The sequence below is a fragment of the Sorex fumeus genome, unplaced genomic scaffold, assembly GCF_029834395.1.
Source record: "Sorex fumeus unplaced genomic scaffold, SorFum_2.1 ptg000098l, whole genome shotgun sequence".
NCBI lineage: Eukaryota > Metazoa > Chordata > Mammalia > Eulipotyphla > Soricidae > Sorex > Sorex fumeus.
This window is the reverse complement of record NW_026606155.1, coordinates 18,629,451-18,654,876: the sequence shown is the minus strand read 5'-3', so window position 1 is coordinate 18,654,876 and position 25,426 is coordinate 18,629,451. Positions and strand designations below refer to the sequence as shown.

The following is a 25,426-nucleotide window of genomic DNA, read 5'->3' as shown; positions in this document are numbered from 1 at the left end:
GAGATAGTACTGTGGGCAGGGCTCGTGTCTTGTACGTGGTCTACCAGGGTTTAAGCCCAGCACCCTACACGGTCCTGTGAGCCCTGCCAGGAGTGATTCCTGAGCTTGAAGCCACTGAGAACATCATTCTCTGGTGTAATGCTTAAGAAGTCCATTCCCCCGCCCATGGGTTGAGGAGTTCGCTCAGGGTCAGGAGCACAAGTCTTGCATGTGCAGCAACCCCACTGGATGGACGCCTCGCACTCCATAATCCTCCAAGCTGGAAAGCTCTGGAGTACCCCCAGGCACAACCCCAACCCCAGTCCAGAGCACTGAGCCATCCACCATATCACAGGAGTGGCCTCTGGGCCCCTGAGCACCGCCTGCGAGCCTCCCCACCTGGCAAAACAGTGAAGGGGGTTGGGAAGGAAGCCGAGGATGTTGGCGCAGACAAGTCATGACACCAGAATTGGGAATACTGCATGTCTGAAACGCAGCTAAGAATAACAGTAAAGCACCTGGGCCAGTCCCCTAATATCAAATTGGTTGTTTTTATTGTTTGTTTGTTTGTTTGTTTGGGGGTCCAGTGCACAGAGGTTACTCCTGGCTCTTCACTCTGGAATCACTTCTAACCAAGCTCTCTGTATCACTGTCATCCCACTGTTCATCGATTTACTCAAGCAGCTGCCAGTAACATTTCCATTTGTCCCAGCCCTGAGACTTTAGCAGCCTCTCCTTACTCCTCTTTCCCAATGCTGCCATATTGGAGGCTCTTTCAGGGTCAGGGGAATGAAACCTGTTTTTGTTACTATTTTCGGCATATCAAATATGCCATGGGTAGCTTGCCAGGCTCTGCCATGTGGACAGAATACTCACGGTAGCTTGCTGGGCTCTCCGAGAGGCATATATGTATATATATACATATATATATATATTTCCCTCTATGATTTGTTGCCTATTGTCTGAACCCCATCAAATATAGTGTGGTAATTATGGAAATACAGCAGAGCCTGAAAAGCTACCCGTGGCGTATTCTATATGCCAAAAACAGTAACAATAACGGGTCTCATTCCCCTAACCCTGAAAGAGCCTCCAATACACCATTGGGCTACACTATCACGTGACAGGGATGAATAGAGACGTTACTGGCCCGCTCAAGCAAATCGATGAACAGGACAACGAGCGACAAAGTGACAATTATGGAAAATGAATAGGGAGTGTCTTACAATGCTTTCGCGGCCATGCGGTGCAAGAATATGTTCACTCATATGTGAGGCTCGGCCCGAATGTGTGGAAAGCAGCCTGGAACATGGCGGCTAACTGTGCTCAGGGATATGAAATGCTGGGGACTAAACCCAATCAGGCACATGCAAGGCAAGTGCCCTACCACAGTATCTCCCCTACTATCTCGCCAGCCCCTCCAATCATTTTGAAAATGAGTGGAGCTGGGGCTGGAGTGATAGCACAGCAGGTAATGTGTTTGCCTTGCATGCGGCTGACCCGGGTTCATTTCCCAGCATCCCATATGGTCCCCCGAGCACTGCCAGGAGTATTTCCTGAGTGCAGAGCCAGGAATAAACCCTGTGTATCGCCGGGTATGACCCAAAAAGAAAAAAAAATAATAATGAATGGAGCTGGAGAGATAGGTTGAACCCCAGCATCCAAGGCTGAATCTGCAGCATCCCATATGGTCCCCCCAGCTCCCACCAGGAGTGATTCCCAAGTGCAGAGCCAGGAACAACTCAGTGTGGTCCAAAATTAAAACCAAAAAAGTGAATAAGTCCCCTATTTAAAGACGTTTGCCCCCAGGGAACTGCTATATTCATTTTTTCCCAACCAGTTCAGTAGTTTCAGAACAGCTACCCTCGCATGGGGTTATCACTCCCATGCATTTACGTAACTATCTTTACTATATCAATAGAGAGCACCTGCCAAAATTGACCTGGATGTTCTCATCCTAATCAACTAATGCTGTTATCTATCTTTCTGCTACTTCAGTTTCACAATGTTTCTGAAATGTACCCATGTTGATGAGATAAAAATTTTTTCCATTGCTCTGTATATTCCACTGTATAAAAATGTCATATTACTTTTTTTTTTTGGGGGGGAGGCATTCTCCTGTTAAAGGACTACTAGGTTATTTTCAATTTCTTTTTATTTTTTAAATTTTGGGGTCTCATCCAGCAATGCTCAGGACTCCTGGCACTGAGCTCGGGGATCACTCCTGGCAGAGCTTGAGACCATATGTGGGGCCAGGGACAGAACTCGGGTTGGCTGCTTGAAAGACAAGCACCTCACCTACTATCTCTCCAGCCCTTCATAAACACACACACACACACACACACACACACACACACACACACATGTTTTGGGGGTAACAGCCAACAAAGTACAGGGTTTATTCCTGACTCTGCTCACAAATGATTCCTGGCAAGTTCAGGGGAAACCATATAGGGTGCCAGGGATTAAACCTGGTTAGGCTACATACAAAGCAAGAAATCTACCCTCTGTACTACCCCTCCAGTCCCCATGTATAGAACTTCCAGGGAAAACAATTCTAGAGAATTTTAGGGAAAACAAGAGACCGAGTTGAATTGAGTCTCAAAAAAAAAAAAAAAAACCAAGAAAATTGTGTTAGAAACCTAAACCCCAATCCTTCAAAATTGTGACAAGGTCTTTAAAGTGATAATCAAGCTAAAAGGTCACTGGGTGGGCCCTAACCTATTATGACTGGTGTTCTGATAAGAAAAAATTGGACATCTACAAGTCAAGAAGAAACTAACACTGCCCGTGCCTTGCTCTCAGGGGCCTCCAGAACTATGACAAATACACTTTTGTTGCTTACGCCACATAGTCTGAGGGGCTGTCTTATGGCAGCCCTGCCAATAGCAGGGTTCAACACCTACTTTACAGTTTATCAAAGAGTCCTGATAACCAATTCACAGTTTTGTGACCAGCATTTTTCATTTGAAAACTGATGACTGTGTATTCCAAAATATAAAGCATCATACTGAGTTGTATGTTTCAAAGGTATGCATTAACTGGAGCTGGGCTCGGTGCATGCCAGCATCCTCAGCACCCCATGCTCTTCCACACACTGCTGGGCATAGCCCTGGTAGCCCTGGTCCCCTTGCCAAAAAGGAATCAATGGCCTAAACTCAATGGGCTAAAGTACATGCTTTGCATGCAGGAGTTAATTCCCAGTAATGTATAGTGCCCTGAGCACCGCCAGGAGCCAATTGGTGCATCAATGGGTGTGACCCCAAAACAACAACAAATAGTTCCACAAAACATCCAAAACCTTGTTTTGGGGCCAGCACTGATTTATAATATGTTGTATTATACACATGAACATATACAACATGTAAATCACATTAAACATTCCCACATTCATTGCACATGTGGTTATTGTGATGTAAAAAGGCTATTCTTCACAAGCTTCAATAAAGTCACATGGAAGAAAACTTCAGAAATGAATGACTGCCTACTGAGCAAGTAACCAGGAGAGCTGGAGAGTGAAATTTCCCCTGAGCATGCTGGGTGTGGCCCCAACACCAAAAAAAAAAAAAAAAAAAAAAAGACAAAAGAAAAGGTAAGAGAAAAGAAAGAAAAGAAAAAGAAAAGAAGAAACAAAATGAAAAGAAAAGAAAATAGGCAGGCTAGGGAATGGTAGGGAAACTAGGGACACTGGTGGAAGAAAGTGAACTCTGGTGAAGGGATTGGTGTTGGAACATTGTATGCCAAGAATTCAATCATGAATAACTTTGTAATTTACAGAGATTCAATTAAAAAAGATTTTTTTAAGATGAACATGAGGGGTGGAGAGAATACAATAGGGAAGGCCCTTGCCTTGCATACAGCTGACCCCAGGAATGATTCCTGAATGCAGAGCCAGGAGAAACCCCTGAATATTGCCAGGAATGGCCCAAAACAAACAAACCAAAAAAAAAAAAAAAAAAGGAGAAGAAGAAGAAGAACCTAAGGGGCTGGGGCAACAGAACAGCAGGTAGAACAGGGAGGATGACCAAAGTAATGGTTCCCTGAACCTATCCAAAGTGCACTGAGTAGAGCCAAAAGTAAGCCCTGAGCATAGCCGAATGTGGCCCAAAAACAAAAGCAACAAAAAATAAGATGAATATGAGCCTACAAACTGCACTGCAAAAACAGGGACGTCCATGCTAATGCCCCAGCCTAGATGGGGCTCTAGGACTGCCATGGTCTCCACCTTGCCTTGGGATATCACAGGAAAGTTCTCTGTAGGACGGAAGCTGTTTACATCTAGTAGGACAATAGCTTGAATACGTCGATTTCTCTAAAAACTCCTGAATTTCAGATACAGGATGTTCTCCCTCACCTCTAGGACATAAAAAAAAACACGTAAGGAAATGACAATGGTCAAAGGCAACAGAACCGAGAGCTGGTCTCCGGCAGGAAGTCCATCCCTGCAAGGGGGTGCAAGGGAGAACACTGGGGCACCCTTTGTGGGTGTGGTGTTGGGATATCCCTGCCCTCATCGATATTGGAGATCTCGGTGCTTGAAATCAAATAAAAGCTGCCCAATTGCACTAAGAAGCAATTGTACCAATTTATGTAAGCTCCCACCCACAGATCTAAAGACTGCCAATATCTAGAGTTGTAGCTTTGTCTGTTTGTTTAGGGGAGTGTACCTCAGCCCTGGCGCTCAGAGGGTATGACCCTGTGAGCCCGGTGGTGCACCAGGTGGTGCTGGGAGGATGGTGCCTGGTGTAAGGAGCCTGCAGCTGTAAGGCAAGTGCCATAATCTTTACATCTCTCTGGCCCAGATGAGTACTTTATATATTTATAAATGCATAAACTGATTTTCCAATGTTTTTTCAGCAGGGCTGGAGCAACAGTACAGAGGGTAGGGTGTCTGTCTTGTATGTGGCTGACCCGGGTTCAATTCCCAGCATCCCCAAGCACCACCAGGAGTAATTCCTGAGCACAGAACCAGGAGTAACCCCTGTGCATCGCCAGATGTGACCCAAAAAGAAAAAAAATCAGTTTTCAGTAAGTGCTGTTCAGTTCCGATTTTCTACTGTAAGGTATGTTTTATTTCTCACTAACTTGTTAGGGTGTCACAGACTGTGTATTAACCTTTTCTCAGTGATATTTCTAAATGCACACTCCCAGTCCCTGCCTCTTTTTTTTCCAGTTTTGGTGTTGCTTTTTCTGTTGTGTCATATTGTATAGAAGGCTTCTGCTTTTTAAATAACAGGTTTTAATAAGCTATCATTAACAACATACTATTAAATCACCCTTTCTGAGAGTCAGTGTACTGGTTTTTATTAGTCAGTGTGGTGCAACCACCAACCAACCATAAGTTAATTTTAAAGCATTTTCATTACTCTCCAAAGAAACTCCATACCTATCAGAAGCCATTCCACATGCTCATCTCCCAGCCCCTGGCAATGTCCTAGTCTACTTTCTGCTGCTATGAATTTACCTCTCTTGGATTATCTCACATTAAAAAAATTCACAATGTTGGTTCTTAACACTCTGCATGGTTTATAATGATGGTGGCATTTCAAATTAGCGGGGAATAGTGGAGCATTTATCTGTACATCATTTCTTTTTATTGTTGACATAATATGCAACTGTATGAATATATTCCATTTTGATTACTCATCAGTTGATGAACATTTCAATTATTTCCACCTGGGACCAGAAAGATCGTCCAGGGGCTAAGGTTGTACAAGCTGACTCTGGTTTGATACCTGGCACCACTTACAGTTCCCACAGAAAAGACCCCTGAGCACTCTTGGTGTGGCCCAAAAAACAAACAAAACAAAGTTTATTTCCACGTTTTTGGCTCCTAGAAGCAGTGCTGTTACCAACATGAAGGTACTAGTTTTTCAATCTACATAAATTTAACTTCTCTAGAGTCAACTTGCTGGGGCATCTGGTAACTCTATGTCAAACTTTGTCGGACCTGTTTTCCATCCAAAGTGTTTGCATCATTTTATGGTTCCCACTGCACTGTATGAGACTCCAACTGCTCGACATTCTCACCGACACCTACTATTGTCTGCATTGCTGGGTGGCGTCCACCACAGGTACACCCAGAGGGGCTAGAGAGGACACGGGGTGGCAGGGATCTCACCCCGGGCTCTGCAAGTCAGTGTGGGTTCTGGCTCTTGCCCCCACCCTTCTTCTCTGAGCTTCCCGACTGGGTGTGGAGTGTGCTCTCACTGAGGCTCTGCTTTGCATTCATTCCTCCACGATGGGTGATGTGAAGTCTCCTCTCATGCATCATGTGGGAGGATTGGACTTTTTTTTGCGTTCTTTTAGTTCAGGCACCAGCATTTACAACAGCACTAATATTGTGTAAGGGGTACAAAGTCACTGCACCACACCTGCCAGCCACAGGCCGACATCACCACTACAGGCCAGCTAGAATTTAAGGTTTCTCCACTTGGGGCTACAGAAACAGAACAAGGGTTAGGACACCTGTCTTTCATGTGGCCAACCACAGTTCAATCCTCAGCATGGGATACAGCCCTCCTGGCACTGACCGAACTGACCCTAGAGCACAGAGCCAGTAGTAAGCGGAAGCACTGCTGGGAGTGGCCCCTAAGCAAAAATTGCCATAATTAACCCATTGAATTAAACTCGTTGTAGGGGGCTGGGGAACATGGTTCAATCTCTAGCACCACACATGGCCCCCAAACTTCCCCGGGAGTGAGTTACCCCTAAGCACCAAGGTGTCCAGGAATAAGGTCTGACTACTGCTAGGTGTGCCCCCCCAACCCCAAACGAAATAAAAATGGCTTGTTGTTTTACACAATTCAGCAAAACAATCACTTCAGCCACATCTCTTTTTCATAAGTTAGTACAAGATACCACACTAGAGGTAAACGTCTTCCCACTGAAAATGTGAGAAGGTGTAGCCGCACCCAGCAGCGCTAAGGGGCTATTCCCATGTCAGTGCCTGGGACCAGGCAGAGCTGGGGGTGGCCCCGGCTGCCTGCTGAGATGTCTCTTCAAGCCCTCACTAATGCAATGTCAACGCTTCTCAAGAAAGGTGTGCTGGGCTCGGGTCACCATAGGCAACTAAGCCTGTGCCAGTGAACTGAGAGCCAGTAAACACAGCCAGCACAGGCATAATCACCAGGGGTCCAGCCTGGAGTCCTGGGAGCATTCCCCAGAGCAGGGAGATAAAGAGAATCAGCCCAAGGTGCCATTGGGCTGTCCACCACCAGAATGGAGAAAATGGAGCTTGGACCAGGGCACAATTCTGGTGGGGAACCATAGGGCGGTGAGGGCTGGGGGACAGACTCTTCTACTCTCTGTGTTCCAGACTGCCCTGTCTGCTGCTCTGCTGGGCTGCTGCAGAGCAGATCAGATAGGGGGGGAAACAGTCACACACACCCCCCCCCCCAGCGCAGACCCCCTGCCACTGACCTGAGGCAGGGAAAGCCCCTTCCTGAGTCCTATTCCCAGGTCAGAGCAAACACACAGCAGGTAGAGTACTTGCCTTGTGTGCAGCTGATACAAATTCAATCCCCAGCAAACCACATGGTTCCCCAAATACTGCCAGAAGTACTTTCTGAGTGCAGAGCCAGCAGAAACTCCTAAGCATTGTAGGGAGTGCCTTCACCCCCACCAAAAATAAATAAATAACAAGAAATGAAGTTGTTAGAGGTCCCAGAGCCAAGTCATAAGTGATCCCTGCACACAGGGCAGGAAGTAACCCCTGAGCACTGCTGTGTGGCCCCAAATCCTAAACAAACAAAAAGAACTTGTTCCACAGTTAGCTCTGGAGGTTCTGCTAGGTGTCTTCCAACTCAGTAACTTTTCCTTTTTTTTTTTTTTTTTTTTTTTTTTTTACTTTTGTCTTTGGTTGCTTATTTTTGAGTCACACCCAGTGATGCTCAGGGCTTACTCCTGGCTCTTCACTTAGAAATTACTCCTGGCAGAGCTTGGGGGACAATAAGAGGTGCCAGGGATCGAATCCAGATCAACCATGTGCAAGGCAAGTACCCTACCTGCTTTACTATGTCTCTGGGCCTCACGAATGAGTTACCTATTAACAGAGTGGGGAAATTATCCTGAATATACAAAACAAAGGGGAGGGGACTCCCTGATTCCCAAAGCTTGCCTGCTGAAAAAGAGTCACTGCTGGAAATACACGTTTAAAGTGTGGAATCGCTTGTGGCAGGCACAAAGCTAGAAGCTATTTTCTCTGGTATGTATGGTATGCGGTAGGGAAAGACTCTACATTTCGGTAAAATTCCAAGGAAAGATCAGCCTCTATAATTAACTCTCATGAGATAAAATCGGTTGTGTACACACACTCAAACACACACACACACACACACACACACACACACACACACAAACTCACGCACCCCACATGTACCAGGAATCAAACCCAGGACCTAACACATGCAAGGTAAATGCTCTACTATTGAGCCACATTTCCATTCCCTCTAATACCTAATTTGCACTACTTAAGAGCTTTGGGGACAGGCCAAAGGGATAGTAGAGTGGGTAGGGTGTTTGCCTAGCACACAGCCCAGCCGAACCCAGTTCAATCCCCAGCATCTCATACTTGAGGACTGCCAAAAGTAATTTCTGAGTGCAGAGCCAAGAGTAACTCCTGAGCATCGTCAGGTGTGACACAGAAAGAAAGAAAGAAAGAAAGAAAGAAAGAAAGAAAGAAAGAAAGAAAGAAAGAAGGAAGGAAGGAAAGTAAGTAAGTTTGGGGGCCACAGGGATAGTACAGAGGGTATGGCATTAACCCTTCATACAGCCAACCCCAGTTCATTCCCTAGTCCCACATGCTCCTCCAGCAGAGTCTGAAGAAGCCCCAGGGCACAGCATGGGTGACCCAAACCTATGTCCCCCACTCCCTACCCCCACAAAAACAGTGAGTTCTGAACCACCAAAATTATATTCATATAAGTTGACATAACATACCAAACATATAAATATACACCAACAACTGAGCTACTGATTTCAACTGCCTAGAAATCAGTCTTCTTTTATTTGTAAGGTGAGGAGACCTTAGTCCTGTGCAAGCCCTTGAGAAGATTAGTTAGGCACAGACACCGAGAGGGCAAGCACAGGACTCAAAGGGATGGAGCGCCTTCGATCCCCAGCTCCACATTATCCCTGGAGGCTTTGTTAGGGAGTGACCTTTGAGCACCAAGCCAGAGGGGTCTTAAAGTGGCTGGTATGAGAAAGAAGAGAAAGGAAGGGGAGGGGAGGGGGAAGGGAAAGGGGAAGGATATGAGGAAGCGAAGTTGTGTGAGGTCCTGGTCAAAAGTCAATGGTATTTATTAGCACTATCATCCTTGGTTGCTTGCCACTAAGATCTTGCTTCTCTCTCTCTTCAAACTTCCTAATGCCATTCTTTCAGCTGTGTGTGTGTGCGCGCGCACGCGTGCGCGCACGTGAGTGTGTGTGTGTTCCTTCTCCCCATTTTTACATCATTAGTGCCCCCTCTTCTTGCTTAAGGCTCTCTTTATTTTCCCAATTCTCATGGTGCCAACCCTTTATTCCTTCAAACAAGATTTCTCTGGGCCAGAGAGATAGTACGGCAGGGAGGGTGTTTGCCCTGCACATGGCCAGCCTGGGTTGGATCGCCAGGCAGTGCTCCTTAGCCTGCCAGGAGTGATCCCTGAGCGCATAGCCAGGAGTAAGTCCTGAGCACAGCCAGGTACGGCCCAAAAACAAAAACAAGAAAAAAAAAATTTTTTTCAGAATTCCTGTTACATATCAAGCACAATACAAAGAAATAAAATTTCAGACATGTGCTGAAATTTTTTACAACTTAGGCAGAGTTTACGGTTATGCTTAGAATTTAGGCAGCAAGAAGTCTGTTTAGACTAATTCAAAACTATCTCATTTGACAGGTCAGTACCTCATATGGAAAGCAGTTTCTAAATCTTTCCAGATCACAAAAATCATGAAATACTTTCCCCAACCTCCAATATGGTATCAGAGGCCAGGGGTTTAGCTCAAAGAGAGTAGGCCTTGCAAGTATGAGGCCTTTGCACCACTGAGAAATCAAGGTGAATGGCATCCACATTCTCTTACACTGGCATACAGCCTTTTTTAAATTATCAAAAAGCATCAGACTAATTTACAACAGACCACATTTTTAAAAATTAGCTTCGGAGCTGGAACAATAGCAAAGTGAATACAGTGTTTGCCTTGCACACAGCGGACCCAGGTTCAATCCCCGGCATCCTATATGGCACCCCCACACTGCCACGAGTGACTCCTGAGTGCAGAGCCAAGAGTAACCCCTGAGCATTGCTGGGTGTGACCCAAAAAGAAAAAAAAATGAAGCTGGAGGCTCGAGAGATAGATAGGGTGCAAGCCTTGCATGAGGCCAAACTGGATTCAATCTGCAGTATCCCATATGGTCCCCTGAGCACTGCCTGGTATAGCCCAAAAGCAAAATCAAAAAAAAAAAAAAAACGGAAGATGAACTCAGGGGTTATTCCAATTCTTTAGGTTTCTACAGTAAACATGCACAATTTCTACAATTAGAAGAAACACTTTGTTTTGGTTTGGCTTTTTGGGGCTACATTCAGTGGAACTCTAGGACTCACAGTTAAGTGCTGGGGGCAGGAGTTGGGGGGGGGTTCGGGCCAATCCCAGTGGTGTTCAGGGACTGTGTCATGACAAGAGATCGAATCTGGGGTTTCCATATGTGAAGCAAGAGCTCCAGCTCTTTGAACCATTTCCCCAGCCCACGAAACTTATTTGATAAGAGAAAACAGCTACTTTCACCTTCATAATGAAGCTTGAATGAAGATTGGCATGCAACAAACATGAAATAAATTTACTGAGATTAATTGGGTCAAGAGTAAAAGTGCTTTCTTGTTGAATCGGCCACAAATTATAAATGATGTCACAGAAGTCTTCTTAGAAGCGACTGAGAAGGTAACGGCCTTCTGAGGCCACAAACCACGTATGTGATCGAGTGTGGCACACCCACCCCAACTGCAAACTCAGCCTTAACCCAACCCTCTCAACCGCCTGTTCTGCCAATAAACACTGCTTCTTTCTTTCTGAAATGGAATCCAAGTGAACCTCAACCATTCAGTATCTTCCTCAGAGAAGAATGGAATTTCCAGGGCAGCAACACAAACTTTAAAAAGAGAGTTAAAGGGAAAAAAAAAAAAAAAAAAAACCTCCTCCTGAAAGCTTGGGGCGGGGGGAGGAGAGAGAGATAGTATAGCGGGCAGTGTGCTTATCTTGTATGCAGCCCACCCAGGTTTGATCCCCAGCATCCCATATAGTGCCCTGACTCCTGCCAGGAGTGATCTCTGAGTGCAGAGCTAGGAGTAGGCCCTGAGCACTGCTAGGTGTGCCCCCACCCCACACACATACACACAAACAGTAATACAAAGGTGAGGCCCAGGCAATAGCATAGCAGGCAGGGCACTTGCCTTGCATGCATGCAGCCAATCCAGGTTTTTCATCTCTGGCACCACCAGGAGTGACTCCCAAGCACAGAGTCAGAGTCAGGAATAAAGTCTTGAGCACAGCTGGGTGTGGCCAAAACAAATCCACTGATAGATCTTTTATTACGAAGACAGAAATCTTGAGTTGTGTTAAACTGGGGGAACGAATGGGCTTTGGGGCAGGAAATTCAGTAATGTTATGAATAAAGTTCCCCCAGGAGAAAATTTGCTTGGGGGGGTTAAAAAAAAGAATACAATGGTTTTTGTCTTATTTCATAAAAATTTTTATTTAAGGGAATTCTTGAGTACCTTAAATGACAGAAATCTTTCATATCCAGGTAGTAACAGTGAATGGTTCTTTGCCTGAGAACAAATAACATTTGAAACAAAAGTGTACTTTCGTGAATTGTAAATAGTTACATTGTTTTTCTTTTCTGCTCTCTTAGGGAAAATTTTTTCCACTGGGAATTACAAAGATACAAAGTTACTGGAGATAAAGTTTCAGTATACCATGTTCAACAATGTATACCAACCCCTTTACTAATGTTTACTTCCCTCCACCAATGTCCCTAGTCCTGTGATCCCCCTCCCTGACCCCACCTGCCGCACGGTCAGCCTCTCTGTCAGGGACATTTTCCCTCCACCATCATCTCAGTGCTCCTACCCAAACTGATCCCCACACCCAGGCCCACTTCTAAGCCCACCCCCAGTAGCAAGCTTCCCACAGAAGACCAGTTGTCTAGCTCTTCATCTCCACTGCCTTTGGGCAATTGGTTTTGGGATTATTGGTTTGTTTAGCCTTTTCTTGTCTTCTTTTAAAAAAAAAAAAAATTAGGGTTTTTGTTGTTTTGTTGGGAGCTACACCTAGCTCTGCACTCAGGCATCACTCCTGGCAGTGTTCAGGGTACCATACAGGATGCCGGGGATGGAGCCCAGGTCAGCCGCAGGCCCACGTGCAAGGCAAGCCCCCTACCCACTTCACAATTATTCTGGCCCCTGCCTTTGGGCATTTGTTATTCCTCTACTAATTTTTTTTCTATCCCACATATGAGAGAGATCATTCTCTGTCAATCCCTCTCCCTCTTTTGTTTTGTTTTGTTTATCCCTCTCCCTCTGACTAGCTTCCACTCATCACAATACTCTCCAGATCCAACAAACTGCCCGACTTCATCTTACAGCAAGTATCACTTTTGAAAAGCTGTGATGTCTTGAGTTATCTCATCAGGGCAATGACACCTGAGCAGGTAAACTGGCCTTTCTAGCTCCTCCTCTAGTTTGCTCAGAAAAAAACTTCTCTCAGGTCCAAAGAGATAGTAGAGCAGGCAGGGCGTTGGCCTTGCATGCAGCTAACGTGGGTTCGATCCTTGGCATCCCATATGGTCCGCTCAGCACCTCTAGGAGTAATTTCTGAGTGCAGAGACATGAGTAAATCCCACGGATCACCAGCTGTGGCCCAAGAATAAAAAAGAAGGGAAGGAAGGAAGAGAGGGAGGGAGGGAGTCTCAACAGTTCCCAGTTCCTCTCCATGCCGTTGTAGACTGCCCCTACAGTATCAGCTACTCATTTACTTACTTCAAAATATTAGCAGCAGGACCAACATGTTATTCTCTCTAGTTCGTCTTGTCTGTTATTTAAGTGAGAACATAACTTGTGTCTCAACTCCTCCTTTGATAAAATCTCATCCTGGCGGTCAGATGGTTCATATTCCGTTAAAACTACTCCTGGGATGCAAGAGCGCAGGTGGTAAGGTCCTTGGCAAGCAGCCAACCATGTTCCCCTCAGTTCCACCCATGGTTCCCCCCCAGCACTGCTGTGAGTGACCCCTGAGCACAGACATGGAGTAGCCCTCATGTACGGCCACTGTGGCCCAAAAACTAAAACGCAGGAGAGAGGGAACTCCTCCTAAAGAAAAGCTCCGAACCCTCTCAAAGGCAGGTTGTCCCCCTCCCATATTAATTCAGGGAAACTATGCATAGTTTCAGATCTCAAAAAGAGGAGCCAGACAAGACTGAAGAGACAGCATATTGGGTAAGGCATTTGCTTGGCACCGAGCAGACCCAGGTTCGATCCCCAGCATCCCATATTATGGTCCCCTGAGCATTGCCAGGAGTAATTCCTGAGTACAGAGCCAGGAGTATGGCCCGAAACCAAAAATAAATAAATAAATAAAACAAAATAATAAAAATAAAACAGGAGCAGGGAGAAAACTCGGGCTGGAGCACAAGTTTGTGTGCAGAAAGCCTGGGTTTGCTTCCAGGCACTGCATAGTCCTCTAAGAAATGCTGGGAGTGATCCAAAACCAAAAAAATAAAATAAAACAAAAAGACTCTAGACGCAACAAAGATATGGCACTTATTTAATCAAACGTTAAATCCACAGTAAGAAACTCTTGGTAATTAAAATCACGGATTACCAGAACATGCTGAGAAAATTCCCCACCAATTCTCTAGAGGTTTTTAAAAAACAGAATAGAACCATCTATCAAGATTCATTTTAATAAAGTCCTACAAAGCGATAAGCGGACTGAATTACATAAACCCCAAAGGTTCCTGCCAGCTCTGATGCTAGCCAACTCTTTCCAAGTTTCCCTGACCCTAACTGCCACCTTTTCTTTCCTGCGAATACAGGCTGATGGTCCTCTGCCTGGCAGGAAGGAGAGATGCTACCTGACCACTACCATTCCCTGAGAAAATTCTGGGTGTACTGTCATCATTAAAAAAAAACAGAAAATGGGGCCAGAGAGACAACACTGTAGGGTAACACTCTTGCCTTGCACGTGGTCAACTCTTAACACTGCCTACGGTGTCCCAGCACCAGTCAGAGTGACCCCTGAGCACAGAGTTAGGAAAAGTCTCTAAGTACACCCGCCCCCCACCCCCAAACACCCACCCCAAAAGAAAAGGAATGGGCTATGGAGATAGCTTCATGGTCTCGAGAGCATGTTTCCCACACTGAAGGCTGGATCTGCCCCACGGCACCTTGTGGTTCCGCTGTCGGTCAGGGAATGGAAGCAAGCACCATGCCAGGGACAGGCCCCGGGACCCTGGGTGTGGCCAAAGGAACAATCCCAAGAATGTCTATGTCCGTGAGGACACGGCCACCTCCAGCGCTGTTCTCCCGGACTCACTAATGCCACAGTCGTGCCACTTTGCAAACCAGTGGGTTTTTTTCCACTCTACCTATCCACCTGGCAGCACGGGGGGGGGGGGGGGGCGCACGGGGAAGGGAGAGACACCCCCAGCAGTGCTCAGGGACTACTGCTGGCTGTGCTGGGGGGTGTCTCCTGACAGTGCTTGGGGACACCATGCGGTGCGGTAGATCAAACTTGGGTCAGCTGCATGCCAGGCAAGTGTCTTCACCCCAGTACTCTCTCTCCAGCCCCACCCAGCAATTCTACCACACCACCGGGGTGTTCTACAATTCAACTCAATTCTAACACTGCTTGATGGGAATATAAACAGGCCAGTTGCTGGGGAGACAGTATGGGGGGTCATCAAAAAAATTAAAGAACTGCCGTAAGATCCAGAAACTTCAGTTTTAGGAGAGTCTCAAAAAGATATCTGAACCCAAGGTCACCACAGCTACGACCATGGAAGCCCCCTGAGGGGCTGCTGATGAAACTGCTTAAGCAGAATGTGGTGAAACTGCTTTAGCAGAATGTGCTATCACTTAGCAATGGGGACACACTGGGGGGAGATCTTAGGTAATTTCATCATTACAGAGAGGTCACTGAGTAATCATAAAATCCTGACAGATAACCCATTAAACAACTAGGTTATGTAACAGAATTTAGCGGGACCACTGATATATAAATGGGCCACTGGTCAATGAAACAAACTGATCAACTCATGACCTCACATACAATGGACTATTGTTAACAGGGAAGGAAAGGCTAATACATGCCAATACACTGTTAAGTCATGAGGACACTGTGTTAAATAAATAATCCAGTCTCTCTCTCTTTCTCTCTCTCTCTCTCTCTCACATACACACACACACACGCACACACACACACACATATACAAATTCTGTATAATTACTTATAGACACCACAAATTTATGGAGACAGAAAATAGAATGTAGAACCCAGGGATAGAGTGAGGAGTTACTGTTTAATCAATACAGAGTTTCAAAACCAAAAAGCTAGTTCAATGGGCAGAGCACATGCTTTCTTGCAGGAGGACCAGGTTCGATTCCCAGCACTGCATACCCCCTGAGCACTGAGCTCAGAGGAGCCCCCAACACCACTGGATATGGCTCCCCAAAAAATTGAAGTTATGGAAATGAGTGCTGGTGTTGGTTGCAGAATGTTTTGAATAGACTTAAGATCACTGAACTATACGCTTACTATCACTATCAGGGAAAGAAGACAGCAACACCCAGCTGGTTCCTCCAGAGAGCTGTATGTGGCACAGGCAGCACTATCTCTATCCTCCCGTTGTTCATCAATTTGCTCGAGCGGGCCCAGTAACGTCTCCATTGTAAGACTTGTTGTTACTGTGTTTGGCATATTGAATACGTCACAGGTAGCTTGCCAGGCTCTGCCGTGCGGACGAGATGCTCTTACTAGCTTGCCGGGCTCTCCAAGAGGGGCAGAGGAATCGAATCCGGCTCTGCCGGGCTGGCTGCGCACAAGGCAAACGCCCTACTGCTGTGCTATCACTCCAGCCCCTGTGCTATCGCTCCAGCCCTTACATTTACAAATGGTAAAAATGTATAGTTCATGTCCTATATTTTACCTCAACTTTTGCTTTACAAGGGGAAAAATAAACAAAAACTAAGTAATGTCTGGTTGCTTTGTATGCTGTTTCTACCATAGGAAGGACACAATGACTATAATTCCAAACCCAAATCCAATAAAGGGGCATACATACACATCCACCTTTTCAAACAAAAATTCTTCAGAGTATAAGGGATTAGGACAGAAAGCTAGCTCAAACGGTAAAAGCACAGGCTTTCCTTGCTGGAGCCCAGGCACCAGCCTTGAATTCACCCAAAAAAAAAAAAGAAAGGTGTAAGGGATCTTTGAAGTCTCTAGCTTTACTACAGTTCTCCAAAAGACAAATGGGAGAAAATAAACTTGAATTTTGATCCAAAGGACTAGAGAGAGAGAGAGAGAGAGAGAGAGTACAGAAAGTAAGGTGCTTGTCTCACACGTGGCCAGCCCTGGTGCCCTGGTTTGAATCCCAGCATCACATAATTACCTCCAAGCATTGCCAGGAGTGACCCTGAGCACAGATTCAAGAGTAAGTCCTAAGCATTAGCAGGTATAACCCCTGAGCACAGATTCAGAAGTAAGTTCCAAGAACTGTAAACCAAAACTCCCTTCCCTGCCCCCCAAAAGAAAGCATCAAATAAAGGGGGGGGACTTTTAGGGGGCTGTGGCTATAGCTCAGCACTTGCTTTATACAGTGCAAACCTGGTTTCACTCCTGCACACCCTACACACACACACACACACACACAGACGCGCGCGCGCGCGCGCGCGAGAGGCAGGAGAGAGAAGGAAACAAGAAAGGAAAAGAGAAGGAAAACTGAAGAATTCGGTTTTTGGCATTTTAGAAAAGCTTTTCTAAAAATGAATAGAGAAAAGAGAAAGAGATGGAGAGGAGAAAAATGTTTTAAAGGAACTGGCAAAAAGATCATTTTCTAGCAGGGATACTGTACTTCTAATATTCTTTAGGGCTTTCCAGAGACCTTTCTTCCAAACATCACCAGAGTGACTCACATGTAATTTTCACCAAAATGTATTTTAAATTGAAAAAAAAAATCAACCAAGTAATAGAGTCATATAATCTTTAAGTTTCACTTTAGCAACCTGATATTAGTCAGCAATCTCTGAAGAAATAATATGCCTACAAATGCTAAGTTTTTAGGGATTGTGAGGTAGAGGAATTTGATTTACTGCTAAATCAAAACTACTATGCTACATGAGGGGAAGCACTTATACACAATTCCTTTGTCTGGATACCTCTAATCTCTTCAAAATCGCAACCTACTTACCTTATTCTTAAATATATAAATGTATATATATATGTGTGTATATATGTATATATATATACACACACACACACATATATATACACATATGGACTAGAGAGCTAGTAGAGCAAGTAGGACACTTGTCCTGCACGTAGCCAACCTGGGTTCTATCCTGGTACCCCAAAGGTCCTCCAATACCACCAGGAGTGATTCCTGATCCAGGAGTAACCCCTGAGCATCACCAGAGGTGGCCCCAAAACCGAAACAAATAAAAATAAAATCAGGACCTACTCATTCCTCTGCAGTGGGACTTCTAAGTCCTACCCTGTTATCTGAAACCTCAACTTCATCTCATCAATGCTAATGGCAGCATTACTCAGAAAATAACCATTCCTACCACCACTTAGGAATTCTGACACTCTTACAAATATTTCTTTAAAGCAGAAAGCAACAAACAAACAAAAAAACAGCAAGTCAAATAAAGGGGAAAGCAACCCCCCTTGAAGCTGTGTATTATGTTGCTTTCCACCTTCCAACCCCACTTCCTTTAGAGTCCCCTTTCCCCACAGCTTCCCTGTCATTAACCTGGAACAGAGCAGTAGTTTCTATTTCACAGACACACAGTAACAGTAACCACAGAGAGGGGAAGAGGATGCCAGAGAGTTACGTCCAAGCCAAAGTAAATCACGAGTCATGCTTAAGACTCGTTTAAGTCACTACTAAGACAAAGAAGCTACTTTTTTAAATAATAATAATAATAATAATAAGTTTGCCTTAATAAGTAAAGGAGAGATGATTGCAAATAACTAACTGCAAATAACATTTGCCCAACAGCACTGATCATGCATCTTTTTTTTTGAGCGTCTTTTTTTTTTTGCTTTTGCTTTGGGGGGGGGGGGGGGGTTGCACGAAACCCAGGGTCTGACACACCGCCTATCAGAACTTTCCCAAATTATTTCGAGATTGCCTGGCTTTGGTGATTCAGCCCTCGTTAGCTTGGCCCTGAAGACTCATTCACTGGTCACCACCAGGTTAGACAAGCCCCTGGGGTGATAGCGCCCTGGCTCGCCAGGGCCAAGTGTCCCCAGGGCCGGAGGAAGAGGAGAAGCGGGCTCTGCGGACACCGGCCCGGCCCCGGGGGGGGAAGGGACGCGACTGTTTCCGCCTGGTACCACCCCCAACTCTCTCTCTCTCTGGCCGCCGAGGGCGGCTCGGGGACGCTCCGGGCAGCCGCAAGCCCTCGAGGGCAGGAGGGAGGCGCCCCGGGCAGGACCCGCGGGGCGCGTCCCGCACGGGTGGCCGGAGAGCGAGCTCCGAGCAGGAGCTGGGCAGGCCCCGGTCAGCGCCGGGGCAGCGCCACGGCCACCCGAGCCCGGTGCCGCGTCCTACCTGGCCGGCGCTGGCGGCCGCGGCATCGGCGCTGCTCCGCACGTAGCCGTTCCGCACTTCTCCGTTGGCCACGCAGCCGTTCGGCCGCAGCGGGCGGCGGCAGCAGCAGCCTCCGGGCCCCGGACGCATCGTGCCGGCAGCACCCAGCGCGACTCAGGCTCTGTAGGCGGCGGCCGCGGCGGTAGCGACTCCCGGGCCCGCTCCGCACCCCACCCACCTCCCCGAAACCGGAAACGGCTGCGCGCGGCAGCCAATGCCCGGCCGGGCCGTCACGCGGGGGCGGGGCCCACGCCCGGAGGGCGCGCGGGCCGGGTGTGAAGCTGGCGGGCCCGCGGCCAATCCGGAGGCGGCGGAGGCGGGCCCTCCCCGCCTGCCAACCAACCACCGGCGAGAGCGAGGAGGGGGGTTTGCGTACCGAGTTGGGAGGGGGGGAAATCTCGTGGGCCTGACACCCGATTGGAAGCCCCAGCTGGGCTCTTTAATGGTCCACGCTGAGGAGGAGGCGGGGTCCACATGGGGGAGAGCCAATTAGAGTGTAAGAAACGAGAAGAGGCTGCGTCCGAGTCCCTAAAGCGGGTCCCCGGCTTCTCCTGCACAGGTGGCGCCCTCTCTGCCCTTGCCTGCGGGGAAGTTCTAAACTTCGACTCGCAGTCCCAGATAGAAGGGCTTTACTGAATTAGCTCTGCCAGTATTTAGAGAATAACATTTTTCACTTTCACTATTTTTTAATATGCGACGTGCATTCGAATATTGGTGCAGCATGACTTTTTTTTTTAATTCAGGGCATGATAGTGCAGGGGTTAAGGTCCTTGCTTTGCTCTGGGCTGACCTCTGTTAGATTCCATGTACCGCATGTGGTTCCCCTCACCCCACACACACACCACACCCTGCACCACCAGAAATGATCACCGAGTACGGAGTCAGGAGTAAGTCCTAAGCATCACCGGTGTGCTCCCCCACCACCCCTCCAAAAGAGTTCAAATTCAGAGCAGTAGTACAGCGGGTAGAGCGCTTGCTTTGCACGTGGCAGACCCAGGTTTGATCTTCGGCATCCCATAAGGTCCCCCAAGTGCTCAAGGAGTGATCTCCAGCCAGGTGTAAGTCCTGAGCAGCACCGGATATGGCCCTAAAACCAAATTTTAAAAGGTATGGTTGGAGAGATAGTACAGCGGGTAAGGGCACTTGTGAGTTCCATTCCCAGCACTGTATGTGTGTAGTGCCCAGAACCCGGTTAGGAGTGATTCCTGAGCACAGCTGGGTGTGGCCCCAAAACAGAAACAATTAAGATGTTTGACTCCTTCCTATCAGTTTCAAGTTAAGAGCCCTTCCTTGAAATCCAGAAACCTAGTCTCAGTCCTACTTGTACTGGAAACACAACCTTTACTATGTAACCACTTCTGGAACCTAATTTTTGCTTGGGTTGTCTTCCAGGAGGGACATCCCCTATGGTGCTCCCAATGCAGAGCTGGGGTTTCTCCACACTGTCGTGGGGTGACTCAGTGTTGGAGATTGAACCAGACCTCCCACACATAAAGAGGGTGCTCAACCATTGGAGTTATCACCTTGGTCTTGGAGCCTAAATCTTTATTTGGGGGGTGGGGGGGTGGGAGGGGGCATACCCGGCAGTACTCCCAGGGTTTACAACCTGGCTCAGGGGAACATATGGGATGCCAGGGATAGAGCCCAAGTGTACAAGGCAAACACCTACCACCTATACATCTCTCTGGCTCCCTGGGAGCTTAATTCTTTAAAATGGCCTTGATGCTTCATATATCAAAACTCACTGAAAAACAGGAGGGAGAGACCTGTCACAATAGCACGCCCTACAGAGGAGCATAAGTATTATTTTCCACTTCTTTAGTTTAATCTCCCACAAAGTCTAGAAAGGGAATATTCTACATGTAGTAATCTGCATATCCATCACCTATAAAGTATTGTCTGGGTAGGTAGATAGCTCAAAGAACTGGAGATCTTGCTTTCCTTTTGGGGGGTCATGAGTCAATCATCCCCAGCACCCCTGTAGCATCCCCCAGAACCTCTAAGGGTTGTCCCCAGGCACCACAAAGCCAGGCCCAAAAACCAGGGGGAGGAGAATTAAATGTCATAGTTCAGAGTATCTCTGTAGTCGATTTGGGTTTTAATAGTCGATTTGGGTTTTAATCATCATTGTGCCACTTACTAGCTAAGAATTTTACATGTCTCTATCTGTTCGCTGGGGGGATAATAATAGATGTCTACAGGATTTAATGAGTTAATACGTGTAGTGCATTTTTTCACAACCTGGCTATTAGAGCCATTTATTAAGTGTTGATTATTATTAATTATTGTATGTGCCTATGAGAGTCCTTGCATACTTTCCCAACCTGGTATCCAAGATACTTTAGAGAAAAGTTGATAAGGTAGTTATTTCACATGATTTAGGAGCTGAGCAATCTAACAGCAGGTGGGCAGAGCAGATAGTCAGAGTTAATAAAAGACTAAGAAAGTAAGTCTGGGATAAATGTATGAAGTTTAAAATAGTGTATAGTTTGCACCCCAGGTACCTGACCTAGAGATTGACAAGGCTACACCAAATAACAATAAAAGGCAAACTAAAGGCAGGAGAGATGAGGTGACAGGAATTCTGATGAGAACTAGATGACAGTGACATGAATAAAACACTTCATATTTGAATATTATATAGGTCTGAAGGAAGGAGGGAGGAAGGAAGGAAAGAAAGAAGAGAAGGGAAGAAAAAAAGAAAGAAAGGAAGAAAGGAGAGAGAAAGGAAGAAAGAAAGGAAGAAAGGAAGGAAGGAAGGAAGGAAGGAAGGAAGGAAGGAAGGAAGGAAGGAGAAAGGAAGAAGAAAGGGGGAGGGAAGGAGGGAGGGACGAAAGAAGGAAGGAAAAAAGGAAGGAAGGAAAGAAGGAAGAAACTAATTGGATTTCACTAAATTTTAATACTGGGATGAATGAATTTGGAGACATGAGGGAGGAAGATATTGGACAAATTCGATCTTGAAAAATAAGCCCAGGAGCTGGAGTGATAACAGAGCAGGTAGGGCATTTGCCTTGCATGTGTCCAACCCAGATTCGATTCCCAGCATCCCATATGGTCCCCCAAGCACCGCCAGGAGTAATACCTGAGTGCATGAACTAGGAGTAACCCCTGTGCATCGCCAGGTGTGACCCATAAAGAAACAAAATGAAAAATAAGCTGAATTTGGAGAATTGGAAATTAGAAGGAGGGGTGAGTTCAGGTAGAGGGAACATGATGTAGGAAGGTGAAAAGAACAAAGCCTTGCGTCGAAGCCTGGGTGGATGAGAGGAACCCTGTTATCCGGTCCCTCCCTCCCAAAGGCAGGCCACCAGGTCCAACTCGCACTCTGCTTCTTACTCATCATGTATGGTTTTGGACGAGTCATGCAACATCAGCCTAGGTTTCCTCACCTGTCTTTCGAAGTTAATACCTGTACTGCTTACCTCACAAGGCCTTTGTCACCATCAATGATATAATGCACAGATGATCTGCTGACCTTGCAGGCCCTTGCAAAATCACAGAAGGGATGCCTCTGAAGGTGGGGGAAACACCCCAGGCTCCATGTAAATAGGAAAACGGCTCCTCCCAGATGTATGGGCATTATGTATTGTGCACTGCTGCCTCACTCTTTCACTGAGTTCATATGCAAAGATCAGTGCTAGGTGCCAGAGTATAATGCTCTTCTTTAAACATTGCTCAAACCTCAGCATCTGTGAAACCTTTATTGCATTCCAGCCTTGCCACAACAGGAGTCTTCTTCTCTGGGAACTAAGACATTCCTGTGTTGGCCTGTCGCATCACTTTGGAATAATTCACATTGACAGGGAGGTTCCACAATGGTTACAGACAAGAACTCTCCAGTCAGACAGGATTGGAGACCGACAGCCAGCACTTAGGAACCTGGGACTAGGGCAACACCTAAGTTCTCTGATTCAACTCCTTTGTGTCCAAACTGATTGGGATAGAGAGTGGAATGGGCTTGGCTTGTTTTGCATCAAAGAGGCCTGGACTCCATCCTTGGAAGCACATGGTCCCGGGAGCACCAGCAGGACCACTGACCCGGAAGGGCCCCCAAGTGCTGCTGTATGTGACCCCAAAATCATTATTAGAAAAATTAAATCCTATCATTAGCAGTACTATAAATCACAGTGCTGTATGTGAAATTAAAAAGTGAAATATCGGGGCTGGAGCACAGTGGATAGGGCATTTGTCTTGCATGTGACTGATCCGGGTTCGATTCCCAGCATCCCATATGGTCCCCTGAGCACCACCAGGAGTAATTCCTGAGTGCAGAACCAGGAGTAACTCCTGTACATTGCCAGGTGTGACCCAAACAGTGAAAAAAAAAAGTGAAATATCAAAAAATATTTAAGGTTAATATAAACAGTATTCTGTACCAGAGCAACTCACGTAATACTCAATGAGCACTGATAATCAATTATTAGTTAAATAAAGGAATATTTATTAAATGATGAATGATTGATCAGAAACATTTATATACCCAATTAAGACAATAAAGAACAAGCCTTGAGTTCAGGAAGTCGTCTAAATGATCTTTGGATTTCCAGAACTTTGCACACTTTCCGTCATCTAGCAAGTGTGCAATAAACATTCAGTGGATGAATGAATGAAAACGCGGCCTGGGTTCCAGAGAGCCATCTCTTGCACAGTGCCACTCTGAGGCTACTCCTCGTGGGGAGGGGACTGGGCAGTTCTGAGGATTAAACCCAAACATCAGGGCTGAAAAAATAGTACAGCAGGTAAGGCTCTCGCCTTGGACACAGTTGACCTGGACTTGATCCCAAACATTGCATAAGGTCCGCAGAGACCTTCCTGGAGGGATACCTGAGCACAGAGCCAGGAGTAGCCCCAAGCATCATTGGTTATGGCCCCCAAACCAAATAAATAAACCCAAGGCTACTTAGGGCTGGGGAGTTAGTTAGACTTTTGAAGTTATTCTTTCTTCTTTTGAGGGGTGGGGTTGTCACACTCAGTGATGCTCACAGGTTACTCTTGGCTCTGCACTCAGAAATTACCCCTGGTGATGTTTGAGGGACAATATGGGATGCTGGGGACCAAACCAGGGTTGGTCACATGCAAGAGAAACATCTTACGTGCTGTACTATCTCCCCAGTTCCAGATAGTAGCCTTTTAAGCTAGCTCCTGGTCCTAATTTACTATTCTTCTGCATGTAGACAGCATAAGCCAATAATATAGGGGGGGAAAACAAACCCTTAAGAGAAAATGCCAGACTTTGGATCAAAGAGATAGCTTAACCATCTGAACACAGACTTTGGCCTGGGTTTGATTCCCAACACGACATGGTTCCCTGAGTCATGAGCCATGATCCCTGAACACTGCCAGAAGTAACATTAGCTGCCCCTGCACCCTCCACGGTCTTGGGCCACCAAGCACTGAGCCAGGAGAAGTCCCTGAGCATCACTGGTATTCCCCAAAATCCCCAAAGAAAAAAAGAAAAAAAGAGAGGAAGGAAGGAGGAAGGAAGGAAGGAAGGAAGGAAAGAAAGAAAGAAAGAAAGAAAGAAAGAAAGAAAGAAAGAAAGAAAGGAAAAGAAAAATCTGATAGGCTTGACATTAGTAATGGCCAAAGCAAAGGTCAAGCTGCTGAGGTGAGAAATCATTTACAGAGGAGGAATTACAGAGGAGAACAGATAAACAACCCTGTCATTGTCCTCCAGAGGAGATAGAACCAGGCAGTGAAAGGATAAATAACAATTGCTTACGATGAGTGAAAGGAACTTCAGCCTCTCTCTCTCTCTCCCTTCCTTCCTTCCTTCCTTCCTTCCTTCCTTCCTTCCTTCCTTCCTTCCTTCCTTCCTTCCTTCCGCATACCTGACCAACTGTGCTCAGGGCATTCTCCTGGCTCTGCACTCAGGAATTCCTCCAAGGATGACTCAGGGGAGGGGAAGGAACGGATGCCCGGGATTGAACCCCAGTCAGACAATTTCTTTTCTAAAAAAGCCTTGCAGGGGGCAGAGAGATAATACAGTGGGTAGGGCTCTTGCCTTGCATGTAGCTAATGTAGTTCAATCCCTGACACCCCATATGGTCCCCTGACTCTGCGAGGAGTGACTCCTGAGTGCAAAGCCAGGAGTAACTGCTGGACACCCTGAGTGTGGCCCCAAAACAAAACAAAAAGCTTTGCAGGGGTCAGAGATAGTACAGGAGTTAAGGCATTTGAAAAGCGTATGGTTCTCCAAGCAGCACCAGGAGTGACTTCTGAGCACAGAGCCAGGAGTAGCCTCTGAACACCACTGGGAATAGCTGCAAACCTGAAAAGTGAATCAATTAAAATTAAATAAATTAGCAGCCAGAGAGTACAGTGGATGTGGCACTTGCCTTGCATGCAACTGACCCAAGTTCAATCCCTGGCACCTCATACAATCCCCCAATGCACACCAGGAGTAACCTCTGAGCACAGAGTCAGGAGTAATTTATATGCACCACCAGTGTGGCCCTTCCAAAAAAAAATTTAAATTGAGGGTCAGAGCAATAGTAGAAGAGCAGGTAAGATACTTGCCCTGCATTTGACCAACCCAGGTTTGATTCCCAGCACCCCATAGGGTTTCCCTAGCCCAGGAGTGATCTCTGAGCACAG

General features: G+C 46.4%; 1 protein-coding gene across 1 annotated transcript in view; it reads right to left on the bottom strand.

Moving 5' to 3' along the window:
• Nucleotides 1-18,988, bottom strand: part of SPTLC2 (serine palmitoyltransferase long chain base subunit 2) — a 93,561-nt gene extending 74,573 nt beyond the window's left edge. Inside the window, exon 1 of the mRNA XM_056134177.1 lies at nt 18,791-18,988. Coding sequence (XP_055990152.1) covers nt 18,791-18,919 — 129 coding nt within the window. The 5' untranslated portion in view covers nt 18,920-18,988. The remainder of the gene's footprint in view (nt 1-18,790) is intronic.
• Between the last annotated feature and the right edge of the window lie 6,438 nt (nt 18,989-25,426).